The sequence below is a fragment of the Bactrocera dorsalis genome, chromosome 5 (genome assembly GCF_023373825.1).
Source record: "Bactrocera dorsalis isolate Fly_Bdor chromosome 5, ASM2337382v1, whole genome shotgun sequence".
NCBI classification, from domain to species: domain Eukaryota; kingdom Metazoa; phylum Arthropoda; class Insecta; order Diptera; family Tephritidae; genus Bactrocera; species Bactrocera dorsalis.
In genome coordinates this window covers 58,486,697-58,511,350 of record NC_064307.1, presented here as the reverse complement: position 1 = coordinate 58,511,350, position 24,654 = coordinate 58,486,697, and the positions used below count along the sequence as shown (strand labels likewise).

Below are 24,654 nucleotides of genomic sequence, written 5' to 3'. Positions count from 1 at the left end.
GACACTGGAAGCTTGTACTTTTGTCCCATAAAACGCCACTCCGCAAACGAATTAGATAAAGATAAAGCGGAGAAAGATTTCGGGATACTTCGACTTTACTAGTCATAAAAGAGAAGAAGAAGGCACCTACCCAGAATTTTGAGGGTTCAATAGAGGATGCTGAGGTTACTCCAGGTGAACCCCATAAAAAAAATTTAGTCCAAGACCCTTGGTAGCATCGTAACGTGGTCGCTGACCTAAAGTTTCAAGATTAAATGACTTCTTATTCTTTTTTATTGGAGGGGCACCGTTTACGCGGCTATAGTCGAGCCGAGCTGACTGAATCGAATACTTTCAGATCTGAAATATTTTCGTCCATTTGCGCGAAATGACCTGGCTAGCGTAGTCGCTGTCTATTATTCGCTCAACTACAAGTATGTCAATGTCTGAGTAAATCTCACACAGCTTATCGAATGCGACGTTTGCCGTTGCCAATGCGCAAACGACCATAAATCATCCGAAGAACATTTCGAGAGAGGACTTTATTTCTCAATTGCTTACTCAGTCCGAAAAGTTATTCTGCGTTGCATTTCGAGTTTGACATTGTTGTTGCTGTTAATAATGGTTCCAAGATAGACGAAATTATCGACGATATCAATAACCTCGGCATACGCCAGCAGCTGTACACTCTTATAAGAGATTGTAACAGCTCTATTATGTTCTGCAGCTCGAATTATTTTCTCCAGCAGCAGATTGAAGAAGACGCACGATAAGGAGTCGCCTTGTCTGAAACCTCGTTTGGTATCGAACGGCTCGGAGAGGTCCTTCCCGAACGGAAGCAGACGGAGCTCTTTGTGTTGCTCAACGTCAGTTTACACAGCCGCATTAGTTTAGCGGGGATACAGAATTCAAACATCATGGCGTAAAGGCAGCTCCTTTTCGTGCTGTCGAAAGCAGCTTTGAAATCGACGTAAGGTGTTGTGTGTGTATTCTCTTTTCACGGTTCTTTTCAAAGATTTGGCGCATGGTGAATATCTGGTCGGTTGTCGATTTTCCAGGTCTAAAACCACACTGATAAGGTCCAATCAGTTTGTTGACGTTGGGCTTTAATCTTTCACACAATACTCTCGATAGAACCTTATATATAGTTGACTCAGGTTTTGGGGTTTCTCTTTTTTGGGATTGGGCAGAGCACAATGGAATTCCAGTCGTTGGGCATGCTTTCGTCCGACCATATCCTACAAAGAAACTGATGCAAGTTCCTTATCAGTTTTTCGCCGCCATGTTTGATTAGCACGGGCTAGTCATCGAGGGCAGGGAGGAAAGCTTATGTGAGTGGCAGAGGCGCTGGGACATAGCAGAAAATGGAAGGTGAACATATAAGCTAATCAGAAACGTGAAAACATGGGTGGAGAGGAAGAACGGCGATTCTGATTACTACCTGATGCAATTCCTGACCGGACACGGATGCTTCCGAGAGTACCTGTACAAATATGGCCACGATAACGGAACAGAATGTTCATTCTGCGGCAATGGCAGCGAAAACGCAGAGAATATTTTCTTTCACTGCCCAAAATTCGAAGCAGAAAGAAAATTCATAGAAATTATTATCAACGAACGTGTGACTCCAGAGAATATCGTGCACCACATGATAAAAAGCAAAATCGTGTGGAGTAAAGTGAAGAATTGGTCCGCAATTGCCCTGAAGAACTAAGAAAAAAGGAAAGACAACGAAGTAGCGATAGCAGAAGAGTTAGAGAAGAGTAGTCCAGAAAGGCGTCCACGAAGAGCCAATTTTGGCTGAGCCTGGTCCTGCGAAGAAATGCTTAACGGCAGTCCCGTAGGATGAGTGAAATGCAGTCGGAGTTAGGGTTTAGTATGTAGGCGTACTGTTACGCAATTTCAACATGATCATCCATACTGAGCGTGGTCCCGAAAGAGGTGTACACTTAGCGTGCAGTATGAATCGTGCATGCCGTCTAGGACTGACGGTATCTATGAAAGATTCCCCCTTCGAAACAAAAGAAAAAAAAACTTACGATGTGGGCCCTACGAAACGGCACTCCTCATCGTACCATCTGTTCTTTTGCCTTTTCCGCTGCAGCTTCTCGATGTCGAACTTTCCTTGTGTTTGTTGATGTGCGTTTCTTACTGCACAGATGAGTTTTCCTATGCTTGAATCTAGTACTACAGCTAACCATATTTCGGGTCACGGCGAAGTCGATCAGATTTAAACTATTTGGGGATGTTTCATCATGGAATTTACCGACATTGGTCGCATCGTCCTTTTCTTCCGTCGAGACGTGGGTGCAAATCAGCGATATCTTGAAGAACTTCGCCTTGAAGCGGATTGTGGCTAGACGTTCATCCACCGGTGTGAATGCCAGGACCCGGCGACGGAGTATCTTTCCAACAACGAATCTCACACCGAATTTGCGCACCTTTATACGACCACTGTGGTAAACGTCACATGGACCTAGTCGTCTCAGTCCTTGATCCGTCCATTGCACTTTCTGTACGACTGTGATACCAACCATCTGGGCAGCGACACTTTCCCAATTAAAGGACTGTACATTCCAGGGGAGCGATGGTTCGCCTTCTCACTTTAGGTTGCCTTCAAACGTATTTTCTTTGACGACCCAGAAGTCGTAAATTGCTTGACCCATATGTAAAAGGATCGTTTCTGGCCACTTCCAAGTGAATGGCACTTAGAGAACTGTCCTCACTATCGTGAACTTCTACACATGACTTCATCCTCCAGTTATACAACTTAAACCCCTTAACTTAATATTAGTGAACAAAAAGTCTGAATTGGCTCCAGTCTTACTACGAATGACTTCACGGTTGTGGAAGTATGGGGTGTCAAGGAATAGAGAGAGTAGAGGTGTAATGGTAAAGAATTGGAGACTGCTAAGAACATAGCTTCATCTACTTCTCTTTTAGATTTGAATCAAAACTGAGACACGAAATTGGGGCGAATCTAAGGAATACAAACTGGGGCCTCTACTGAAAAGTACCGTTATCCAAGATATTCTGACCTGAAAAGCACAGTGGCGGTAATTTATGCACGCTCTTAATAAAACTTTTTATTTCGATGGTCTTTCGCTGAGATTAAGTTCAAAACGAATCTTCATTGGTGAAATAAGCAGCTCGGGTTTTGTAGACGTAGAGTAGAAAAAGTTTAAACCGGGCTAAGCTGGCAGAAAGATAAGAGTGTTGGAGGAGAGGATTGTCTTTCTCTCGCAACAGTATGAATAATAGCGCTTTATGGTGCTGTAGTGTGGAGGCCTGTAGTCCTCCAGACAGCTCAGATAGAATGGGTTGAAAATACCATGTGTATTCATAATGAGCATAATTACTATGACTCTTCACGATGGCTAATCTAATCACACAAATACATACAAAATTTATTAGAGTGAATTGACAGTGATAGAACAAAGCTAATAAACCTAAACAATCGAGAACATAATTTCGCCCAATGACAAAGCACAAGTTGTTCATTTTCTTCACTGCAATACTTAATTACTCATATATATAATAATTTATGAAGTGTCGGAGCCTATAAAGCTTAGCCTATTAATGCGTTAGTACTCATAAATTCCCCAAATTTCAAGCAGTAAGGACCAGGCATCACAATGTACACAAAGTTGCAAGCTATCAGCTTAATATTTGTTGTAAACTTCATTTATCAGTGCCGAGCACAAATGCCTACTACGGAAATACGCGAAAAATTAAAGGAATTCAATCAGCAAACCAAAGTGGAGACCAATATTTTCATCTATAACAGCAAGGAAGTGGAAATCAGTGACTATATTACCGGAGAAACGACAGTGATTTTAGTTAATCGCATGCAGACCAACTTTAAACTAATTTATCAAGTTAATAAAAATGCGCTAGCCATCGTGTTAGTTACTGAGACTAAATTTAATGATTTGCTGGACATACTAAATGAGCTGTTAACAAGACTGCGACATCTGAAAGTACTGCTCGTACTACCACCAATACTAAGCGATGAAAAATCACAATTGATGATTTTTAAATGGGCGTGGCAATCGGGTTATACACACATAATGAGCCTGTATACGACAACTAGTGTTAACGATACTCAAATAAGACTTATGAGTTACACACCTTTCCCAGAGTTGCAGTTGGTAACAGTTGAACGCCCAGAAGATTATTTTCGATGTACTTTACCGCGAGATTTTCAAGGACATCCAATACGCACACCTCTCGGACAAAGCCCACCAATTGTGTTTAGTTACACAGATCGGTATGGACACCAGAAGACTTCCGGTATGATGTATTATATATTCCGTCATTTTATTCAGGTGCACAACGCTACGTTGGAGGAAGTTGTGCTTCCGGAACCGTATCCGGAAAGTGTAGCAATACAATCGGTGCTTGCAGCAATGCAGCGAAATCAAGTGGATATATCTTTGCATTTTTATTTTGCGGATTACGATAAATGGCACATAAATCAACCGCCATTTTCATTTCCATTTTATTTTCGTGTGCCGAATGCAAAACCTCTTCCTTTTAAAGATTTTTTGTGGGCGCCGTTTGAGCCTAAGCTGTGGCGAACGATTTTGAATTATATGCTTTTTACTTCGCTGGTGCTTACCATCGTCAAGTATATAAGTACTCGTATTGAGTATGTACATTCTGATAATTGTGATACTCGGCTACGCCAGATGGTGTTGCAAAATCTACATACTTTCATCGATAACTTTCTACAATTACTGCCATCACTCAGTTTTACCGCCAATAGGCGTTGTCAGCGTTCAAGCTACAAACTTCGGCTGAATTTAATATATATATTTCACTGTATATTGGCGTTCATTTTGGTGAATTACTACAGTGCTCTAATTGTTAGTTTTCTCACAACGGGAGTCTATCAACCGCAGATAAATTCCATTACTGACGTCATAAACTCGCCTTTTAAAATTCAGTTGACTTATTCAGATTTACTTTATTTTATAGCTGATGAGGAGTTGCGGAGAAAAGTGGTAATCGTCAGTTGGAGTGAGTTGTGGGAACAGCTTAAAACACTTAATGATTCCGTGATATTGATGAATACAGAATGGGCTCATGATTTCTTTGGCTCCCAACAAACAAATTTGCACTTCAAACGTGTACGCTTATTACAATCGGAAATTATTTGGGATGCCATGTGCGGCATGATAATGCCTCTTAATTCACCATATGTTGAAATGCTGACCGATATGTTATTGTGGTCTTTCAATACAGGCCTCTTTGCCAAAGCATACTACGATTCGAAATGGGATGCTTATGATGCTGGGATCTTACAAAAGCTACCGAGGGATTATGAAGCGGGTTTTGCGTTGAATGTTCAGTTCTTTTATTGGGCTTGGTGGTTGTGCGTTGTTGGTTATATACTGAGCACTGGTGTTTTTATTCTTGAGCGGTTCTGGCATAAGAAGATAAAGTGAAAAGTTATGTCTTGGAAAATATCGTGACCAGTTGATCAGTGATCCCGCTATTTAATGAAATGATTTGTGAATATATAAGTTTGAATAAATATATTTAAGCGCATTTTGAGTTAGTTTCTTTTACTTGTAGCTTATTCATCTGTAATACTTAATCGGGTTTTCCTTCTATAGTTTTTAAGACTCTGTACTTACAGCTTTTCATATTTATTCACTTTCCCTCTTTCACTAGATGTGAGACACCGCAGCAATATTCCATTGGTGCCCAAGGCAAAGAAACCAGCGATTTTAGTCCAATACCCGTGGGTAGCATCGGGTAACGTGGTCGCTGACCTAAAGTTTGAAGGTTAAATGACTTCTTATTCTTTTTTATTGGAGTAGACAGCCGAGCTGACTGAATCGAATACTTTCAGATCTGAAATATTCATCCGTCCATTTAGGCGACATGACCTAGCTAGCGTAGTCGCTGTCTATTATTCGCTCAACTACAAGTATGTCAATGTCTGAGTAAATCTCACACAGCTTATCGAATGCGACGTTTGCCGTTGCCAATGCGCAAACGACCATAAATCATCCGAAGAACCTTTCCCTCGAATACCCCTAACGTCGACTCATCAGGTGTTGTCATCGTCCATGACTCTGCACCATCAAGCAGGATGGAGATAATGAGTGATTTATAGAGTTTGTTTTTTGTTTGTCGAGAGAGGACTTTATTTCTCAATTGCTTACTCAGTCCGAAGAGTTATTCTGCGTTGCATTTCGAGTTTGACATTGTTGTTGCTGTTAATAATGGTTCCAAGATAGACGAAATTATCGACGATATCAATATCATCGGCATACGCCAGCAGCTGTACACTCTCATAAGAGATTGTAACAGCTCTATTAAGTTCTGCAGCTCGAATTATTTTCACCAGCAGCAGATTGAAGAAGACGCACGATAAGGAGTCGTCTTGTCTGAAACCTCGTTTGGTATTGAACGTCTCAAAGAAGTTCTTCCCGATCCTGGCAGAACTTTTGGTATTGTTCAACGTCAGTGTACACAGCCGTATTAGTTTTGCGGGAATACAGAGTTCGAACATCATGGCGTAAAGGCAGCTCCTTTTTGTGCTGTCGACAGCAGCTTTGAAATCGACGTGAGTTGGTGTGTGTGTATTCTCTTTTCACAGTTCTTTTCAAAGATTTGGCGCATGGTGAATATCTGGCCGGTTGTTGATTTTCCAGGTCTAAAGCCACACTGATAGGGTCCAGCAGTTAGTGGAGGGTGGGCTTTAATCTTTCACACAATACTCTCGATAGAACCTTATATACGGTGTTGAGTAGACTTATTCCATGGTAGTTGGCGCAGATTGTGGGGTCTCCCGTTTTTGGATTGGGCAGAGCACACTTAAATTCCAATAATTGGGCATGCTTTCGTCCGACCATATTCTACAAAGAAGCTGATGCAAGTTCCTTATCAGTTCTTCGCCGCCATATTTGAATAGCACGGGCGGCTATTCATCGGCCCCATTGCTTTGTTGTTCTTCAGAGGGGTAATTGATATTCGAACTTCTTTATGGGCGAGCAAAGTATCGTCTGCTCCATCGTCATCGGGTTAACCAGCTCCTGCTGTTATGATTTCGCTGCCATTCAGCAAGCTGGAAGCTGGAGAAATATTCCCTCCATAATTTAGTATGCTCTGGGCATCAGTTACTAGATCAACTCGGACTCTCTCTTTTTTGTCCGCAAATGCGTTTCCGCTGCAGCTTTTCGATGTCGAACTTTCCTTGTGTTTGTTGTTGTGCGTTTCTTACTGCACATATGAGTTTTCCTATGATGGAATCTAGTACTACAGCTAATCATATTTCGGGTCACGGCGAAGTCGATCAGATTCAAACCATTTGGGGATGTTTCATGATGGAGGCTGAATTTACTGACATTGGTCACATCGCCCTTTTCTTCCATCGGGCGTGGGCGCAAATCAGCGATATGTTAAAGAACTTCGCCTTGAAGTGGATTGTGGGTAGACGTTCATTCACCGGTATGAATGCCAGGACCCGGCGACGCAGTATCTTTCCAACAACGAGTCTCACAATGAATTTGCGCACCTTTATACGGCCGCTGTGGTAAATGCCACATAGACCTTCTCGTCTCAGTCCTTGATCCGTCCATCGCACTTTCTGTACGACGGTGATATCAACCAGCTGGGCAGCGGCACTTTCCCAATTAAAGGACTGTACATTCCAAGGGAGCGATGGTTCCCCTTCTCACTTTAGCTCCCCTTCAAACGAATTTTCGTTGACGACCCAGAAGTCGTAAATTGCTTGACCCATATGTAAAAGGATCGTTTCTGGCCACTTCCAAGTGAATGGCACTTAGAGAACTGTCCTCACTATCGTGAACTTCTGCACATGACTTCATCCTCCAGTTATACAACTTAAACCCCTTAACTTAATATTAGTGAACAAAAAGTCTGAATTGGCTCCAGTCTTACTACGAATGACTTCACGGTTGTGGAAGTATGGGGTGTCAAGGAATAGAGAGAGTAGAGGTGTAATGTTAAAGAATTGGAGACTGCTAAGAACATAGCTTCATCTAATTCTCTCTTAGATTTAATTCAAAACTGGGACACGAAATTGGGGCGAATCTAAGGAATACAAACTGGGGCCTCTACTGAAAAGTACCGTTATCCAAGATATTCTGACCTGAAAAGCAAAGTGGCGGTAATTTATGCACGCTCTTAATAAAACTTTTTATTTCGATGGTCTTTCGCTGAGATTAAGTTCAAAACGAATCTTCATTGGTGAAATAAGCAGCTCGGGTTTTGTAGACGTAGAGTAGAAAAAGTTTAAACCGGGCTTAGCTAGCAGAAAGATAAGAGTGTTGGAGGAGAGGATTGTCTTTCTCTCGTGCACTGGCGTACACAGCAACAGTATGAATAATAGCGCTTTATGGTGCTGTAGTGTGGAGGCCTGTAGTCCTCCAGACAGCTCAGATAGAATGGGTTGAAAATACCAAGTGTATCCATAATGAGCATAATTAGTATGACTCTTCACGATGGCTAATCTAATCACACAAATACATACAAAATTTATTAGAGTGAATTGACAGTGATAGAACAAAGCTAATAAACCTAAGCAATCGAGAACATAATTTCACCCAATGACAAAGCACAAGTTGTTCATTTTCTTCACTGCAATACTTAATTACTCATATATTTAACAATTTGTGAAGAGCCTATATAGCTTCGCCCATTAATGCGTTATTGCTCAAAAAATCACCAAGTCTCAAGCAGTAAGGACCAGGAATCACAATGTACACAAAGTTGCAAGCTATCAGCTTAATATTTGTTGTAAACTTCATTTATCAGTGCCGAGCACAAATGCCTACTACGGAAATACGCGAAAAATTAAAGGAATTCAATCAGCAAACCAAAGTGGAGACCAATATTTTCATCTATGACAGCAAGGAAGTGGAAATCAGTGACTTCATAACCGGAGAAACGACGGTGATTTTAGTTAATCGCATGCAGACCAACTTTAAACTAATTTATCAAGTTAATAAAAATGCGCTAGCCATCGTGTTAGTTACTGAGACTAAATTTAATGATTTGCTGGACATACTAAATGAGCTGTTAACACGACTGCGACATCTGAAAGTACTGCTCGTACTACCACCAATACTAAGCGATGAAAAATCACAATTGATGATTTTTAAATGGGCGTGGCAATCGGGTTATACACACATAATGAGCCTGTATACGACAACCAGTGTTAATGATACTCAAATAAGGCTTATGAGTTACACACCTTTCCCAGAGTTGCATTTGGTAACAGTTGAGCGTCCAGAAGATTATTTTCGATCCACATTACCGCGAGATTTTCAAGGACATCCAATACGCACACCTCTCGGACAAAGCCCACCAATTGTGTTTAGTTACACAGATCGGAATGGACACCAGAAGACAGCCGGTATGATATATTATATATTCCGTCATTTTATTCAGGTGCACAACGCCACGTTGGAGGAAGTTGTGCTTCCTGAACCGTATCCGGAAAGTGTAGCAATACAATCGGTGCTTGCAGCAGTGCAGCGAAATCAAGTGGATATATCTTTGCATTTTTATTTTGCGGATTACGATAAATGGCACATAAATCAACCGCCATTTTCATTTCCATTTTATTTTCGTGTGCCGAATGCAAAACCTCTTCCTTTTAAAGATTTTTTGTGGGCGCCGTTTGAGCCTAAGCTGTGGCGAACGATTTTGAATTATATGCTTTTTACATCGCTGGTGCTTACCATCGTCAAGTATATAAGTACTCGTATGGAGTACTTACATTCTCATAATTGTGATACTCGGCTACGCCAGATGGTGTTGCAAAATCTACATACTTTCATCGATAACTTTCTACAGTTACTGCCATCACTCAGTTTTACCGCCAATAGGCGTTGTCAGCGTTTAAGCTACAAACTTCGATTGAATTTAATATATATATTTCACTGTATATTGGCGTTCATTTTGGTAAATTACTACAGTGCTCTAATTGTTAGTTTTCTCACAACGGGAGTCTATCAACCACAGATAAATTCCATTGCTGACGTCATAAACTCGCCTTTTAAAATTCAGTTGGGAATTATTTAATTTATTTTATAGCTGACGAGGAGTTGCGGCGAAAAGTGATAATCGTCAGTTGGAGTGAGTTGTGGGAACAGCTTAAAACACTTAATGATTCTGTGATATTGTTAAATACACGGTGGTTTTATGATTTCTTTGGCTCCCAACAAACAAATTTGCACTTCAAACGTGTACGCTTATTGGATTCGGAAATTATTTGGGATGCAATGTGCGGCATGATAATGCCTCTTAATTCACCATATGTTGAAATGCTGACCGATATGTTATTGTGGTCTTTCAATACAGGCCTCTTTGTCAAAGCATACTACGATTCGAAATGGGATGCTTATAATGCGGGGATCTTACAAAAGCTACCGAGGGATTATGAAGCGGGATTTGCGTTGAATGTTCAGTACTTTTATTGGGCATGGTGGCTGTGCGTTGTTGGTTATATCCTGGGTGCTGGTGTCTTTCTCCTTGAGCGGTTCTGGCATAAGAGGATAAAGTGAAAAGTTATGTCTTGGAAAATATCGTGACCAGTTGATCAGTGATCCCGCTATGAAATGAAATGATTTGTGAATATATAAGTTTGAATAAATGTATTTAAGCGCATTTTAAGTTAATTTAGTTTGCTCGTAGCTCATTCATCTGTCACACTTAATCGCGCTTTTCTTTCTATAGTTTTTAAGACTTAGTGCTTACAACATATTATATCTTTCATATTTATTCACTCTCGCTCTTTCATGACAAGGCAAACACAATGGATATAGCGAAATATTTTAGCGGAGTTAAAATCCTACTACAAGAATATAGTCCGAATTAGCCGACTGAAAAGGGTTGATCGTGACAAAATCGGCGAAAGGCCGCATAGTCCAACGTCCTAGCTTGTAACTTTGTCTCAAAAGGCGCCACCCCGCCGACTGTAACACGAACTAGATAAAGGTAAAGTAGAGACGGATTTCGGGATACTTTAAATTTACTGGTCATACAGGAGAAGGTGAAGACACCTACTTAGCAAATTAAGGGTTCAGTGGAGGATGCTGAGGTAATTCGCAGTGAGCCTCCATAAAATATTATTGTCTCCGCCAAGTTTTAGTCCAAGAACCGTGGGTAGCATCGGGTAATGTGCTTGCTGGCCTGAAGTCTTAAAGCTATCAAATTTGCACCCTCCAGTCTTATTACAGATGATTTCACGGTTGTGGCAGAATGGGGTGGCGGCTACATCCAGCAGAAGGAAGCAAACGTTGATGGTGGACGCTGATACTGACGCCCATCACACGATTTGGGGCAGTCAGTCTCAATTCAATTTCATTTTAAAAAGTAGTCTAGTGGTTTCCAACCAGCCTGAGGAACCTGCTTAAATAGGGCATAGCTTTGAAAACGTCTTGGACATAATGTAGATCTCCTTCTCCCTTAGATTTCGGAGGGAGTTCGGAGAAATTTTAGAGAAACCAACTGTGATCTCTCCTAGTAGATACTGTTATGCATAGAATTATGCGTATAACTCACATGAAAATCGAAAATTTCGAACATCGGCCAAAAGTGTCTTGGGTGAACTTCTACCGGGCCCCAGCTCACAAAGGTATCCAGGGTAACAGAATAGTGGTAGATATTTTCAAAACTGTTGCACAGCTGTCATAACTTTGGATAGGGGCATTGTAAGGAAGGACAAATCTCAATAAAATGCTCTATCGGGGTGCAAAAGTGCACAGGTTCTGTGTAAAGCGGTAGATGAACAATACACTCAACTTACACAGGCTGCATAGGCGCCTAACGGCCGACGAGCGCAAAAACGAGAGGAGGACAAGTCTCGAGAAGTGTCAAAATCAATGGGATGCGGCAGACAAAGGAAGATGGACATATGGACTTATGAAGAATGTACCGCCCTGAATTGACAGACAACATGGGAAGACAGATTTCTACTTAACGCAGTTCTTATCGGGCCATGGCTGTTTCAAGGAATACCTGCACAAATTTGGTCATGATGACGAAACACACTGTTCTTTCTGTGGAAATGCCGCAGAAAACGCAGAGTACACTTCTTCTACTGCACGAGGTATGCAATGGAGAGAGAGACCATAGAAAAGCTAACGGATGACTGTTTCGCAAGTCCAGCGTAGTGATCTAACACTGTCTGGGCGTGGTCCCGAAAGAGGTGTACTCTAGCGAACAATATGAATCGTGCATGCTACCAGCATCACCCTGGCAGTATGTTTTGAAGATTCCCCCTCCGACAACAAAAAAAAAACAACTTGCACAGGCGCTCCATAAAAGGGACTGTAGGCGCATGATTGGAATACTCACTGGTCACATTATTGTTGAGACGCAGGTCTACAAAATGGATCTAGTAGATCGAAATGACCACGGGAAATGTCGAGAGAAAGGCACCAAGAAAAATATGGAGCACTTCTTGTGCACTTGTACTGTATTGATAAGTCAACGCTTCATGAATTTGGGTAAAAACATTTACAAATTGTTAAAAGACGACTACTACTCATGAACTACTTGACGGCACCTCTAACCTAACCTTTGTATTTGCAGCTTAGATAGGTTTGGTTTAAAATACTATGTACTATATATCCATAATGAATATAATTACCTTGACACTTCACGATGGCTATCAGGATGACTTGTTTGCCTTAAAAATCTAATTATTTCCCTAATTAATTAGAGTGAACTTACGGTAATAGGACATATATAATAAGCTTAAATAATTAGGAACGCAATTTATCTCAATGAAAAAGCATAATTTGTTCATTTTCTTCAATAAAATACTTAATTACTCCTATATTTAACCATTTGTAAGGAGCCTATATAGTTTGGCCCATTAATGCGTTCGTTCTCATAAATTCCCTAAATTTCAAACAGTAAGGACCAGGAATCACAATGTACGCAAGGTTGCAATTCGTCAGCCTCATTTTTGTTGTTAAGTTCATTTATCAGTGCCGAGCACAAATGCCTACTACGGAAATACGCGAAAAATTAAAGGAATTTAATCAGCAAACTAAAGCGGAGACCAATATTTTCCTCTATAACAGCAAGGAAGTGGAAATCAGTGACTTCATAACCGGAGAAACGACAGTGATTTTAGTTAATCGCATGCAGACCAACTCTAAACTAATTTATCAACTTAATAAAAATGCGCTAGCCATCGTGTTAATTGCTAATAGAAAATCTTATGACTTGCTGGACGTACTAAATGAGCTGTTAACACGACTGCGACACCTGAAAGTACTAATCATACTACCACCAACACTGAGCGATGAAAAATCACAACTGATGATGTTTCAATGGGCGTGGAAATCGGGTTACACACGCATGATGTGCTTGTATACGACAACTAATGTTAACGGTACACAAATAAGGCTTATGAGTTACACACCTTTCCCAGAGTTGCATTTGGTAACAGTTGAGCGTCCAGAAGATTATTTTCGATCCACATTACCGCAAGATTTTCAAGGACATCCAATACGCTCACCCTTCGGACAGAGCCCACCAATTGTGTTTAGTTACACAGATCGGTATGGACACCAGAAGACTTCCGGTATGTGGTATTATCTACTTCAACATTTTATTCAAGTTCACAACGCCACGCTCGAGGAAGTTATGCTACCTAAACCGTATCCCGAAAGTGTAGCTATGGAATCAGTGGTTGCTGCAATGCAGCGAAATCAAGTGGATGTATCTTTGCATGTTTATCAAGTGGACTACGACAAATGGCATTCAAATCAACCGCCATTTATATTTCATGTGTATTTTCGTGTACCGAATGCCAAGCCACGTCCGTTTAAAGACTTCTTATGGGCGCCATTTGAGTCTAAGCTTTGGTATGTGGTATTGCATTATTTGCTTTTTATGGCGCTGATAATCACCATTATCAAAATCGTATGTACTCGTATAGAGCAGCTACGAAAGGCGCCGAAATGGTTGAGTAGTCGGAGAGTTAGTAGCGCGATCACTTCGCTAGCTGCTAGTGAAATAAGTGAGAGGTCCATCCGTCCATCCAAGCTGAATCGTATGCTATATTTACACAATTACTATACTCAGCTACGTCACGAAACATTTGAAAACCTACACTCCTTCATCGACACTTTTCTACTATTACTGCCATCACTCAGCTTTGGCCCCCATAGACATTGTCAGCGCTCGAGCTACAAACTTCGGCTGAATTTAATATATATATTTCACTGTATATTGGTGTTCATTTTGGTGAATTACTACAGTGCACTAATTGTTAGTTTTCTCACAACGGGAATCTATCAACCGCAGATAAATTCTATTGCTGACGTCATAAACTCGCCATTCAAAGTTCCATTGTCTTATGCGGATATGCTTTATATTATAGCTGATCCTGAGTTGCGGAAAAAAACTGTACTCATCAGTGGGAGTGAGTTGTTTGAACAGCTTAAAACACTCAATGATTCCGTGATATTGTTGAGTACAAAGTGGGGTTTTGAGTTTTTTAATTCCCAACAGAAAAATTTACACCATAAACGAGTACACTTATTGGATTCGGAAGTCATTTGGGATGCAATGTGCGGCATGATAATGCCACTTAATTCACCATATGTTGAAATGCTGACTGATACGTTATTGTGGTCTTTCAATACGGGTCTCTTTGAAAAAGCATTATATGACTCAAGTCGGGATGCTTTTGATGCTGGGATCTTACACAAGCTACCGAGGGATTCTGAAGCGGGTTTTGCGCTGAATGTATATCAGTACTTTTATTGGGCATGGTGGTTGTGCGTTGTTGGTTATATCCTGAGCACTGGTGTCTTTCTCCTTGAGCGGTTCTGGTATAAGAGGACAAAGTGAAAAGTTATCTCTAGGAAATGTCGTGAAATCTGATTTGTGAATATATTAGTTTGAATAAATATATTGCAGACCATTTCAATTAGTTTATTTTACTTGTAGCTCATTCATCTGCCTTAGTTTTTCGTATTTTCCTTTTAAGTAGACTAGTCGTTTCTAAACAATGCGGTTAGTAATTGTCGAACTTTGTTGTGAATTTTTTCAGAACTTTTCAGTTACTACTCATTTGATATTCATTTGGTTGGAATACGTATTTTCAATATTATATCTAAAGTTGAAGTTCACGATATATTTTATGTTTAATGGTTTCACGAATATTTAATAGGTAAATTAAAGAAAATGTAAAACATGTTATATCAATCAGTTTAACATATTTGTACAACATAAATAAATACAAACTTCACAATTTTTCGAATAGCTTATATACATTATCATAAACATATAAATATTTATATACATACATATGTAGACCAATCTTTAGTGATGTAAATAAACAAAAAAGCAATAAATTCAAAACATTTAAAAAATAAACCATATATGGAAATTCTAATTACATAATGAAATACTGTGTGCTATCGATTTTAAATAAATAAGTTTATCTAAATCTAAACGACGTTTAACAACTTTTTTAATTTTCTTTACACTCCCGACATTCTTTTTGTTTTTTCGCACACCGATCCCTGAGTGTATTTTTTCTATGGTTGATTTAACTTCAATCATTTCTTTTTTTAAATGTTTTATGATTTCATATACACCAAATTTTTTTTTTCCTACAATTACTTTAAGCCTACGGTGCCAAGCCTCGATTGAATTTTGAGTGCGTGGAAAATTATCCGTAAAAGAATCCGAAACGTACCAAAAATTTGGATTATATATCATAGCACCCGCCTTCTATTTTCACTAATGTACTGGTTTTTAAACCAAGCACACAATTTTTTTAAATCTCTGTCTGTCGAGCTACTCTTCAGTTTACTGAAATAATCTGACACACATTCTGGGGGAACAAATGATAAACTTTTCAGCATACGAACAGTTATACTGAAACTTTCACCATTGCCATATTTTTGTGAAAGCCTTTCTTTCTGAACTCGTCTCCAAATGATCTGGCCAAAGTGAAATAGACACCCTTCATATCGGGCATCAGGAAAATACTCTTTTGCCGCAGACGAGACGGTTCGCTCAAAATCAGTAATAATTCTTTGCAGATTAAGATTAATATTCTGTGCTAAAGCCAAATTAAATAGATGATGAAAAAATTCAGTATACGCCTGCTTGAATTTTTTGCTCATCAGGCAAAAAACTAGAGGCACAAATTGACCATCAGTTAGCCCTTGTATGGTGAACAGTTGGCGGAAAACTTTCGGTACAACAAAAAACGTCCCATCTATCACCCAGCAGTGTGACCTCTCCAACTCCTTTAGGGAACTCGTTGTGCCCATAATAATGTTCTTTTCACCATCGAAATCCCAATCACTCAACACAAATAATTCTCCCTCCAGGTATTTCAAAGGCTGGTTCGTTGGTATATGTACCCTTTCGAAGTCGGCTTATTTTCATTTCTTGGGCTCGTTTCGATGGTAAGTACACCCGGCGGTCTGGTTGGCAATCTACAACTGCTTTCCTAATAATTTGGGAAGGCGCCGGTGAAGATGATGTACTCAAATTCTTTACTTTGTTGTTCGCCTGTGCCACAGATACTTGATGGGCCTTTGGATCATGATTATGGGCAGTAGGAGCGCGTTGTATTACATGATCGCCACTATTTTCTTTTGTCACAACAACAATTTTACACATTAGGGATTTTCTTTGCGCACACGACCAGCGGAACTCTTTCTTCTTTCCATTTTTGGAATGAAAATGGTAATCAAAACCATCCAAAAATATTTTACTACTTCCTTTGTTTGACACAGTAACGACGACTTCCATTTTCTTTAAATTTAAATATTATTTAACACGATATTTAATCAAAAATCTAACTATACAATTTTAATCACAATTAATTACACGTAATGTGATAAATAATATGAAAAATGCATATGGTAAAATAATTGTAGAAAAGGTAACGGTACTATTTGTATTTTAAGTCATACATATATACATATGTACATATATTGGTTAATGGATGACAATGTTATATTATGCTCTGATTTTTTATATTCTTTTGTTTTCTACTCGATAACAATGCTGCTGAAAACCAAAGTTTTCTTGTCCCTTGCGTATATTGTTAATTTTGCCAATCTTTGTTATATGCAGCACTAGCTTGGTGGTTAGAGTCTGCTGCTGTCATGCAAGGGTTTTGGGTTCAAATCCGGGTCTGGGCCGCTTTTTTAAATACTATTTTTTTAGCTTTTTAGTCGCTAAATTGATGAAATAATATTTTTTTCCTCTAAACGTCATGCGTTCTCGTCTATATCTATATATTTCCATATATAGGTACATATATATGTAACTACGAATTAAAACTCAACTAAAGAGCGGTTTTACTATTTTTTATATGATCTCTAATAATATTTAATAATAATAAGAAATGGGGATTTTGTGTTTGGGATTTTGTAACACTGCCTCAAAAAAAAAAGTGGGGATTTCGTGTTAGGGGATTTTAATTTTGGGGATTTTGATTTTGGGGATTATGTGTTTGGGGATTTTTTTTTGGGAGATTTTGTGGCACTCCCATATTAAACAATAAAAAATACACATTGATTGCACTAACTAAGTACTTGTATCTTCCTCATCATTTTTAACATGATGCAAAATTGGAACAGAAACCCCCAGAAATTTGTTTCTGCATACGCAACTGTTAGGAAGACCTTTAAATTTGTGGTAGGTGAGCTAGCAATTGGAAAATATTATGAAGCATAATTATATTCTTCCGGACTACTTAATGTTATCGCTTCGCTCTATGGGCTCTTGAAAAGATCCAAGAAGATCCGACGTTTTAGAGCCAAATTTCGTTCAGCGGTGAAGCCCATTTCTGGCTCAATGGATATGTAAGAAAGTAAAAGTGCCGCATTTGGGACGAGGAGAAACCTGAAGAGATTCAAGAGCTGCCATTTCATTTTAATTCAGAAAAAAAGATTTCGCATCAATCTATGAATTTATTGAGAGAACACTTAGGTGAGCAGAAATTTTTGGGCCGGTCGATTGGCCACCAAGATCGTGTGATATCACACCGTTAGACGTTTTCCTGTAGAGATATGTTAAGTCTGAAGTTTATGCAAACAATCTCGCCAAGGAATATTCTTTCGGATGATAATAAACATTTCACATTAAATGTGTTGAGCGGTATCGGTTAATGTTTAGGACATCTTAGTAAAATGAAGTCAATACATATGGGTGAAATCGGTACACCAATAATTCCAGCTCCCATATACTAGACATAATATTTATAGTCAAATATAGTCAAAAATTGTTGCAAATATTGGAAAAGATCATTGAAAGTGTAATGAGCGTATTTGTAAAGACGTCTCCGAGCGTTTGAAAGTAGGCGGAACTGTAACAAGTCGGTGGGGAATATTTCTCCGAAACGGCTTGACCGATTGACTTGAAATTTCCACAAGATTTTCTTAGATACTTTTGTCAGGTAATGATCGAAAGAATAAAAATTTCGGTTTTTTAAGTTACCTTAAAGTGTGAATTTTCGTGCAAATTTTGTTTTTTTATTTCAGAAAATTTGGATCACAGATATCTTCCTCACCGCCAAACACCTTTTTGTGCAGGACTCTCAGGATACCTTCTGCAAGAACGACGGGAGCCAATATTTTTATTAAAAAAATACGAGTTCTTAGAATACGTTAAATTCGCTAATGTTCATATAACGGGTGGGCCATCTAACGTTTTAAATTTGAATTATTTGACAGTAGAAACGTCAAATACCATTCGGAAAGTGACAGATATTCAGTAAAAAGTCTAAAATTTACGAAATGGGTCGCTATTCACTAGAAGAAAACTGGGAAATATTGACAGATTGGGCAGAAGATCGTTTGACCGAGGATGGTCAATTTTACCGAAAAATCATCTTTTCGGACGAGGCTCATTTCCACCTCGATGGTTACGTTAACAAGCAGAATTGTCGCATTTGGGGCACAGAAAACCCGCACGTAATCGTCGAGAAGCCAATGCACCCAGCACGAATCACTGTATGGTGCGGATTTTGGTCTGGTGGAATCATCGGCCCATTTTTCTTCGAAAATGAAGAAGGAACCGCCGTAACCATCAATGGTGAGCGATATCGCGTAATATTAACCGAATTTTTCTTCAAGCAAATCGAAGAGGAAGACTTGGACAACATTTGGTTCCAGCAGGACGGCGCTACGTGCCATACAGCAAACGCTACACTCAATCTTTTACGCCCTATCTTCGAAAATCGCATAATCAGCAAAAGAGGTGATGTGAATTGGCCTCCCAGAAGCTGCGATTTAACTCCGTTGGACTATTTTCTGTGGGGAGCTGTTAAAGATAAATGTTACGCCAACCATCCAGAAACAATTCAAGATCTAAAGTACGAGATTCAAGCTGCTGTAGCTGCCATAAGGCCTGAAACCATCGAGAAAGTACTCCAAAATTGGGTGGATCGGATAAGCTACTGTAAACTCAGCCGTGGTGGTCATTTGTCCGAAATTGTTTTCCACAAATAAATTTCATAAAACAACCTTTTAAATAAATGTTAGACCTTTGAAAAATATCAAGCCGTTTTTTTGATTGACTTTTTAAATTCAAAATTTTAAATGGCCCACCCTGTATTTTATGTAAGTATATATTCGTGGTTTGGTGCACCACGACTTTGTTCCGGAGGGGCAGACGGTCAATAAAGGGTTCTTTTTGGCCGTATTGAGCCGTTTTCATGAGAACATTGTTCAAAACGGCTGGAGTTGTGGAAGAACAACTCATGGATTTTACACGATGACCATGCACCAGTCGCATCGAGCAAAAACGTATGAATACCTATCAACCACCGTATTCACCAGATTTGCTTCCGATTCTTCGATTTATGATTTTTTCTTTTTCTCCAAATTGAAATGTCCGCCCTGTGGAATTCGTTTTCAGTCGATCGAAGAGATAAAACAAAATTCGCTGAAGGAGCTTTTACCATTTCCGGGTACTTTTTTGTCACTATCTATAGGTAGTATCCTTATTGTGTCTCAATGTTACGCGCTGACCTTTATATTAAGCCCTATTTTGTTTTTAGTTTTTAATAAAACCAAAAAGAGCAGCAACGTAAAAATAGAACACTGTTACCTGCCCAAACGGGTTTCCCGTTACAGATCTCTCTGTCGCTGCTTCTGTGAAGCTTATTTACAGAGTGCATCATCATTTATGTCCCATATGTTAACTAACTTTGAATGAGTTCAGCATTTACTGAGCAGATTAGTTGGCTAGATCGAAAACTTTTTTTTTTGGCATATTTCTACCCCTAACATCACAGAAATGCAAAAATAGTGACACTTTACATTCAAAACAGTTCCATTCAGTTTAACACTTTCTGGTTGCCTTAATAAACAAAATTCGGAAATCGTATTTAGGATACAGAAAATTCCTTAGAGATCCTGCTTTGACTCCTCTTCAGGCAAAAAAATGAACCACGTCATATTTTTTTAAAATAAAATGAACATTTTTGGGATTGAAAAAGATATTAATGGTTACTGCTTTTAATTAGGCGTTGCTTCATGCCAGGCGAGCGAGTTAAATCATTCACTTTCCTCACCAAAAACGGTAATGTACAATGATTTGACCACGTCTGACTACTTGTACTATGGATTTTTTCAAAACCCAAATGGGTGAGCATACCGTATCACACTAACATTACCTCTGTCGAGACCAAGAGAAATATTCGTGTAGAATCAACAGTAAATCTTATATATTCGAAAGCAAAAAACTATGCAGAATGCAGAATAAGTTCGCATACAGACCAGTTGTTTAAAGAGGTAACCTCATGCATCAATGGTTTTTTGTTAAGTTTTGCCCTTTTGTGTGATATCACCAATTTTTTTCGCAATTAAATTTGAATATGCAAGTAAATACAAATTTATTTTTGATTTTACAATTGCTATGGATACTTTTAGAAGACGTTTGGAAATTCTCGAAGAACAATTTCGAGCTGGAGTATTGGATAATTTTAAATATACTAAGGAAATATGTGACCGTTTTAATATGCAACAAGAGTTACGACAATATTTTAAGTCCTTTGAGGATCTTAAAACTAACCTAGATGGCAGATTCAAAGACTTCATCAAAGTTAAACGTGTAATAAGGTTATATGAGAATCCTTTGCTCTGTGACATCCAAGAGCAAGAGGAACATTTACACAAAGAGCTCAGTCAACTTCAGAATGATATCAACTTTCCTTTAGACCGTGGTATTCAATTTTGGAAAAATATTGATGTAAATAAATATCCTATTTTAAAAAACGAAATTTATAAGTTGTACTCAATGTTTGGAACCACATATATTTGCGAATCTGCGTTTTCTGCTATGGTATACATAAAGAATTCCTATAGAACAAGGCTTTCAGACAAACATTTAGAAGACCTGCTTAGAATAAAGGTAGCAAATTTTGATATAAATTATGACGACCTTCTTAAATTTATTACAGAATGAACTCTTTTTTTTTTGACACTCGGATAATTGTTTGAAATTAACTGACCTCTTGAAATGTGTATTCATAATATTTCATATTATAATAGCTTTCATTTTCTAATAGCTTTAACTTTATTGAAGTTTCGTTATATATTTAAAATATTCGATGAATTCAAATATAGATTTATATTTTCTTTTCATATACAAATTTAATTTATTTTTAAGTTTTTAAATGAATTAGATTACTAATTTATAATTAACTAATAACTTAAATTTTATTCTTGCTTGAAATGAAAAATAATTATATTTTATATTCAATGGTTTATGCACATATTCTTAAAAATGTGCATATGTATATACATACGTATTCGTAGCATTGCGGCTTCGTGCGACATAAACCTGCTCGTTCGACATCTGCAAGCAGACTGATTATTTTTGGTTTGCTGGTACGCTTGGTCCCACAGTAAGCGCACTAACACAATCTCATTTTGTGATGCTTGTTTGATTGTGATGGTGCCCATCCCTGCTCATGAATAATATTGTATTCAAAACATATACGAGTATGGTTTGAAATAAATTTAAAAGTGTATATCTCTCTTTAAGTTATTTAATTTCTGCAACCATACTGCAAAATGGCACACCCTGTACATTTTCAAAACATGTGTACACATATACTTAAAAATGATTATTGCTTTGAAACTTCACGATGCTTATCGACGACTTATCGATGACTTGTTTATTTCAAAAATCTAATTATTTCCCAAATTAATTATTGCAAGCTAACAATGATAGCACATACGAAATCGGCCTAAACAATTCGGAAAGCTATTTAACCCAATGACAAAGCATAAATCGTTATTTTCTTCACTACAATGCTTATTTAATTACTCGTATGTATATCTAACCGTGCCTGAGACTGTATAGCATTGCGCATTAATGTTTTAAAACTCATAAATTCACCACGTCTCAAGCAGTAAAGATCAAAAATCACAAGAGTTGCAACTAATCACCCTCATATTATATTTGTTGTAAACTGTACTGGTTCTTCAGTACAAAGCAGAAATATATGTATATTAATCAGCAAACTGAAGTAAAGACCAATATTTTCGTCTATAACAAAAAGGAAGTGGATATCAGAGACTATATCACCGGAGAAATCATTGTGATTTTAATTAATGCAGATCAACTTTATATTTAAATGAGCGTGGAAATCGGGTTATACACGCATCATGAGCCTGTATACGACAATTAGTGTTAACGATACTCAAATAAGGCTTATGAGTTACAGATCTTTTACAGAATTGCATTTGGAAAACTTTCGGTATGATGTATTACATATCTATTTCAGCACTTTTTTTTTCAAGTGCAAAACGCCACGTTGGAGGAAACTGAGACCTATTTTGAAGCAAACGACAAGTCGTACTACAAAAATGGTATCGAAATATTAGAGAGTCGCTACAATCAGTATATAACCCTTGAAGGGAAATATTTTGAATAAAAATAAACGAAATTTGGCAGAAAAATCTGTTTTACCATGATAAGCAGAGTCGATTTAGCCATGTCGATTCCTATTCTCTTCATAAGCTGCACATTTGCCGGAACCGCCGTGGCTAAATGAGTCACAGACCCCCCTCACAATATTACACTCCCACACCACACACATTACATACACCACATTGTCATTCACCACCACATCTTAATTACACACCAGATCATCATTACATTCCACATCACACGCACACAAATACTACAACATCACGATTTCAAAATACCAAAAAAAGGAACAAAAGGGACGGACGGACAAGGCACCAGCCTCTTTCGCATGATCGCTACGAACTTGCAAGCATCGCCTCGTTCCTCCGCTGAGTTAACCGTTTTTTTTCGTTGCGCCTTTTTTAATTATTTTCGTGCAAGTTAAGTATCGCTTTAAAGTGCTTAGATACTAACCCATTAAAGCATGGTCCTTTGAGCCGTAACGGACGGCACAAGTGGTGATACAAATTAATAAAATAAAAAATAAATAAAAAAAATTTTTAAACAAAAAAAAAATTTTGTGAATCCGAGCTGAACAATTTTTTTTGGAGTAATCCAGGTCAAATTTCGTGAAGATATCACGTCAAATGCGAAAGTTTTCCATACAAGCATTTGATTCCGATCGGTTGGTTTGTATAGCAGCTATATGCTATAGTAGGCAGATCTGAACAATTTCTTCGGAGATTACATTGTTGCCCTAGAAAATAAAATGCGAAGATACATTGTCAAATGCAAAAGTTTTCCATACAAGAACTTGATTCCGATCGTTCAGTTTGTATGGCAGCTATATGTTATAGTGGTCCGATATCGGCAGTTCCTACAAATGAGCAACTTCTTGAAGAGAAAATGACGTCTGCAAAATTTCAAAACGATATCTTAAAAACTGAGGGACTAGTTCGTATATATACAGACGGACAGACAGACGGACATGGCTAAATCGACTCAGCTCAACATACTGATCATTTATATATATACTTTATAAGGTCTCCGACGCTTCCTTCTCGGTGTTACAAACTTCGTAACAAACTTAATATACCCTGTTCAGGGTATAAAAGCGTACGTGCCATGTGTAAGACACTTTGTTTCCGGGAAGTATTCGGAAAATATTTAATATAAAAGTATTGTGTAACAGGGTTGCCACCTATCAAAAATAATTAAAAATTTTAGAATATGTTTACCAAACATAATTCTTTTCAAAAAGCTTTCCAGGTTATATTCGATACGTTTCCTACACCGGCACACTTTGGAATAGAGTTGCCATCTATAGATATAAGATAAAAGAAATAAAATATAGAAATGAAATTAGTTTATATATATATTTTTTTGTATTTTACTCACTCCCTGCACCATCGCCATTTGCTTTAGCTTACTAACATAAAGAATCCTTCCGTTAGCCACCGAAGCTCATGCAACTTTAACACCTACACTTTGGTTTGCCATTGATGTTGTGGTTTGTTGTAGTGGCCTTTCACCTTAACTGTGCTGAACCTTAGCTGCATACATATACCGTTTTAAAGTGGCGAAGAAAAAGTATACCCCCGAAGCATTGACCAAACTAACGATAAACGCTTGAAACTTTAATAAATTCGTTGTATTTACTTAGGATCAGTTTGGTAGTACGGTAACCACATAAGTTGCATGCCACAAGCACAGGTAAATAAACGTCCCGCACACACTTACACACCCACAATAAACATCCACTTGAATTTTTGTGGG

The 24,654-nt window shown here is 38.4% G+C and overlaps 1 protein-coding gene across 1 annotated transcript; it reads left to right on the top strand.

The window, feature by feature from the left end:
- Nucleotides 1–12,972: 12,972 nt before the first annotated feature.
- On the top strand, nucleotides 12,973–24,571 carry LOC125778900 (uncharacterized). The gene is made up of 2 exons (XM_049458514.1): nucleotides 12,973–13,902; nucleotides 24,542–24,571. Exons 1-2 carry the CDS (start codon nucleotides 12,973–12,975, stop codon nucleotides 24,569–24,571), a joined length of 960 nt encoding a protein of 319 aa, XP_049314471.1.
- Nucleotides 24,572–24,654: the final 83 nt, after the last annotated feature.